The sequence below is a fragment of the Cajanus cajan genome, chromosome 11 (genome assembly GCF_000230855.2).
Source record: "Cajanus cajan strain Asha chromosome 11, NIPB_CcT2T_4, whole genome shotgun sequence".
Taxonomy (NCBI): Eukaryota; Viridiplantae; Streptophyta; class Magnoliopsida; order Fabales; family Fabaceae; genus Cajanus; species Cajanus cajan.
Window position 1 is genome coordinate 20,761,891 of NC_138527.1, and position 4,645 is coordinate 20,766,535.

Below are 4,645 nucleotides of genomic sequence, written 5' to 3' on the forward strand. Positions count from 1 at the left end.
GAACCATGCATGTTGGAATATGTTTCAGATGAAATTGGGAAGCTAAAATTTGGTATACTGCAGCATTAAAGTCAGATACCATTGTTTGACTCTAGAGAGAATCATAATGGCCAGAATAGTGTCCTTGAGACCAGAACATAAATCAACTTGATAAATCTAACATTTATCATCATTAGGATTGGTGTAACATATTTCCTTAAGAGAGGCCTTGAACTCATTTATAGAAACACCTAAAAACGTTCTTATTAAAGAAAAATCACTAAAAAGCACTCATGCGAAATAGTTATCTTTCCCCATTGCTTCTTCACACATAATGCCAAGAACAGCTTTGGAAACTGTTATAAAAAAAACAAGCCAGAGGCTATCAAAACAACATTATTTACTTAGAAGAGCCCCATAAAGAACTACCGATAAAAAACCATCAACTATTTCACTTGAATAAATATCACTTTACTGGCATTTTGCTTCAATGCAAAAGAAATATGTTCACGAGTTCTAGATAAACCCTATAAAACAAAGCTAACATCCTCCAAACAGAAAATTCTACTTTGGCTAACTATATAATTGAATATATAATATTAGTTCAAAAAATCTTCCATTTCTGCTCCAAAGCTTCACAGATCATCCCTAGGCAGTATTTAGCAGCAAGTGGATATTCAGAAACTGCATCAGTGATAACACACGTAAATATAACTCCTATAAGCTTTAGTATAGAAATAAAACTGGAAACAGCACAAAGTTACAACAAACTTGAAACTGAATATGCACAAAAGACTGAAGACCAGAATTTCCTACATGAAACAAAAATTTTATGCACACATGGTGCATCTATTCAGACGCCCTAAATTAAATAATATTGACAAAAACTGCTATAATTCCTCAAGAGATACCCACAACACAACTATTACACTGCAGTTCATGCCAGATATTTTAAGTTCCTAAATAAAAAATAAATCAAATGACTGTCATCCTCAGTGCTTGCAGAACACAAGATGCACACATCAGAAGATACAGTTATATATAACAAGGTGTGTCAGTTCAATCATGCCTTTGATAAGATCAAAAAAAACTAGAACAAATAATAACTTGGCGCTTTGGGGTTACTAAGATCCACAAGAAAAATAACTGAGGGTTGAGCTTTACATGGTACTTCATCTCCAACCAGTAAACTTATTGTATTTATGAACCATAGATAAACAAACTCTTTTATCTTTAAAAAAAGACCTTCATTTCTAAAGAATCGAAGAGGAAAGCTAAATATAGTATGAATCATCCAAGATACCAGAACCGAAACTGGGAGAAATATGGGTATGTTTGACTAAACTCTAAAAGATACTTCTAGAAGAGAAAAAATATGAAGAAAAATTAAATAAACTTTTCTATAAGATAAAATTATCTTATGCATAAGTTAATTTATAAAATTTTTCTAATTAATTTCTTCAAAATCTTATTTTTAACCAATACATGAGTTAGTTTTAACTTAAGGAAAACTTATTTCAATTAAATATGTTTCTGAAAAATTTATCTAAACAGACCTAACAAATGCTAGTTTGTATACACCAATTCATATAGCCTCCCAAAAATAATTACAAGGAACAACCATCACCTAGTATCTATACTGCACCCATAGGCAACTTATGTTTGGCCAAATCCCACCTACAGATAAATGCACTGCAATCATTTTCCTACTAACGAAATATTTTAATTGAACACCTCATTCAACAGAATCAGACCTCTCAATTCAATTAGGCCTAAAATAAAGTAACAACGATAGATCAAAAAGGTCCATGGTTGTTCACTGAATCCCCTTCTACCAGAATCTTAAAATACATGTAAAGGGGAAATACATAAACATGCAATATAACAAAAGGCAAGAGGGGTAAGTGTCTACAAGACATTGTACTGTTTGAAGAATATCCTACAGCCCCTCCTTTTTCCTCAAATAAAAGAGATAATATATATATATATATCCCATTTTTGAAGAATTTATATAACAAAATTTTATGGCCCATAAAAAGGGAGAAAGGAAAAAGAGTCACAATTATGCTATTCCTTCAAATTGAGATACATATAGTAGGGCACATTAAATTTTTTTACTCCAATTCTAAATCTACATAATACATGGTAGGATAAGCAATGCATGTTTCACTTGTTGCTCCATCCTTTACTTTCTTGAAATTTATATTATTATAATTATAATGAGAGAATCAAATACTTGAAACTGAAAGAATGATTTTCATTATTACTAACTATCTGAGACAATAATGAGGTATTTATAGGGAGAGAGTAGTCTAACGATGATGAGTCAGCACTAATCTAAATAACTGATAGATATAGCTAACTGTAGTCTCATATATGCCAGAACACAATACATCAGGGTCTAGGTCTATACACAAGAAATCACAACAATTCACATATTCTATCATACTCTAACATATATTAGTTATTATTCAAGCTCAAGTGTACATCTCCAGCTTTGTTCACTGACACGCTGGAAAAACCGTGGAGTGAAATCCCAAAATTCTCTCTCATTTCTATTCCAAGCAGAGTAATCAAACAAAATACAATTGAGTAAATTTGTTTCCAATAAACAAAAATCAAATAAAATAAAATTCAGAAATTAAACCTGAAATATAATCATGAATATAGTCCCCTTTTACTTTCCCATTCACCATTGTACCTACCTGAAAACACATAAAAAAACTTTCAGGATGTTTGAAACCAACATATCACATCAACTCATGTTTTAAAATTAAAACATACCACAAAAACGGGACTCAAATCATTGCTCCAAACTGAGACATATTCCTCTATGTCAACCAACTTTTCTGACGTATAGTAGAGACCTGCATCCCATGATTATTTCAAAAACCATAACAGGATAAAATAAAAAGAATACCAAAAATCTTTCAAGAGTTTTAAACAGTATAACCCACCTACTATATAAGAGTTGATAGGCAAATGGCGCATTATAGGTTCCTCAACAACACGAAGAAGAACTTCATTTGTATCTTTGGCCCGCACCGAAGATTTTTGAAGCAACTCCACTACAATACAACACAAGAATAAGTTTCATAATGCATAAAGATATTTCACACACTACAATATAATAGTTGGAAACAGAGGAAAGGGAGAAGAAATTCATAAGAAAGTTTACTTATGACACCACAGAATCGACTGCATGTTCGTGGTATACGAACATGAGGCTTGACTTCAAACAATCTTCCTTGATCAATTTTAACATATATTGCCCCTACCATGCCGGCTTTATTAAGAGGGCTATCTAGAATGCAGCGGAGAGCCTGAAGAAGTCAAAGAGTTAAATCTAATTCTGAAAATATCTATGCAAATCTTTAAAAAAATGCAAAAGAAACAATACTAATTGGACAGAAGAGGTAACATTATTTGTTATCCATAATATAATTTATCTACTCTGTTCACTACAGTTGAAAAACTGTTATATAATACTGGAAAGGTAAGTTTAGGAGATCATATCAACAACCAACCTCATGAATTATGTCAGGCCGATAATCATTTAGATTTTTGTTTTGCTTTAGCAGAAACTGTGCATCCTCATCCGAGTTCAGAATTTTCCATTCCTAAACCATAAATAAAAAAGACACAAATAAATAAATAATTATTAGCCTGTAAAATGCATATTTTTATATTTCCAACATAACTTTGAGAACATAAGCAATGAGAGATGACAACCTATACCAAAGTAAAAGCTTCACAATATAATTATTAGCCTGTAAAATACCTTTCTAACGAGACCCTTTATCAGAGAAGCATTGTCAAGGATGAATATGGCGGGAGATCTCACATTCTTTGGAGAAGAGGCTAAAGGGGCAAATAAAGATACATCATTTGAGGCAATTTCGTCCTTCTTAACATCTTTCTCTTCTTCTTTACCTTCTTCTTTACCAATTGTCAAGTTTGGGCTTTGTTCCTCAGCCCTCTTCCTCTTCAGCTTACTGTTTGCACAAGGATTAAGCATATTTGCTTCTCCAAGTTGTGTGTAACAAACAAAACAACTCTTCGAAAACAAAGGTACCCAGCAACTGCAAGCAAAAACACATCATTCATCACCTGAACAGTCTATGTCTTCTTAATAAAAGGATAAACAGAGAAAGATACCTGTGGGGCAAAACTTAGTAGTTCACCAATAGAGAAGATTACTATAAAACCGCACAAGCTCTTCAGACAAAAGAACACAAAAATGTTACCTAGAAATACTGATTCAGAAGCAGCATTAGAGATCAATTTGTAAAAAACACAGAGGAGTGAGTTCATATTAACATGTTATGATTTCTTTAAGATCCACAAATCAAACGTTTTGTTACAGAGAGAGAGAGAGAGAGAGAGATTACGAAAATCGAATTTTTCACTGTTTTGAAATTTTAAAAAAAAATTACAAAAATAAAATCTACACCAATTTATTTACGCATGTAAACCTGTATACTGTACCCCTATGGAAATTCGGTCCCATCCGAATTTTGTGAGGGTTTTTTTTTTCCCTATCCTGTGTTTTTAGTTTTTTATTATATATATATATATATAAATTAAATATTAAAAATGTGTAAAAATATATTATAAAAAAATATATATGTCTTTTATATTTTAATAATTTCAATAATTTATAATT

The 4,645-nt window shown here is 31.6% G+C and overlaps 1 protein-coding gene across 1 annotated transcript; it reads right to left on the bottom strand.

The window, feature by feature from the left end:
* Positions 1 to 405: 405 nt before the first annotated feature.
* LOC109790183 (uncharacterized) lies at positions 406 to 4,408 on the bottom strand. Its single transcript, XM_020349299.3, has 8 exons — positions 4,138 to 4,408; positions 3,761 to 4,061; positions 3,507 to 3,599; positions 3,158 to 3,302; positions 2,937 to 3,047; positions 2,764 to 2,846; positions 2,627 to 2,684; positions 406 to 663 (listed from the first exon to the last, which is right to left on the bottom strand). Exons 2-8 carry the CDS (start codon positions 3,995 to 3,997, stop codon positions 584 to 586), a joined length of 807 nt encoding a protein of 268 aa, XP_020204888.1. The 5' UTR covers positions 3,998 to 4,061; positions 4,138 to 4,408; the 3' UTR covers positions 406 to 583.
* Positions 4,409 to 4,645: the final 237 nt, after the last annotated feature.

What these genes read in the sequence shown, in the direction of transcription:
- LOC109790183 (XM_020349299.3), bottom strand. Translation starts at nt 3,997, where the DNA reads ATGCTTAATCCTTGTGCAAACAGTAAGCTGAAGAGGAAGAGGGCTGAG. An exon ending in ATTTGAGTCCCGTTTTTGTG is followed by an intron (nt 2,685 to 2,763) that starts GTATGTTTTAAT and finishes ATGTGTTTTCAG; the next exon opens with GTAGGTACAATGGTGAATGG. An exon ending in TATTCATGATTATATTTCAG is followed by an intron (nt 664 to 2,626) that starts GTTTAATTTCTG and finishes TCACTGATGCAG; the next exon opens with TTTCTGAATATCCACTTGCT.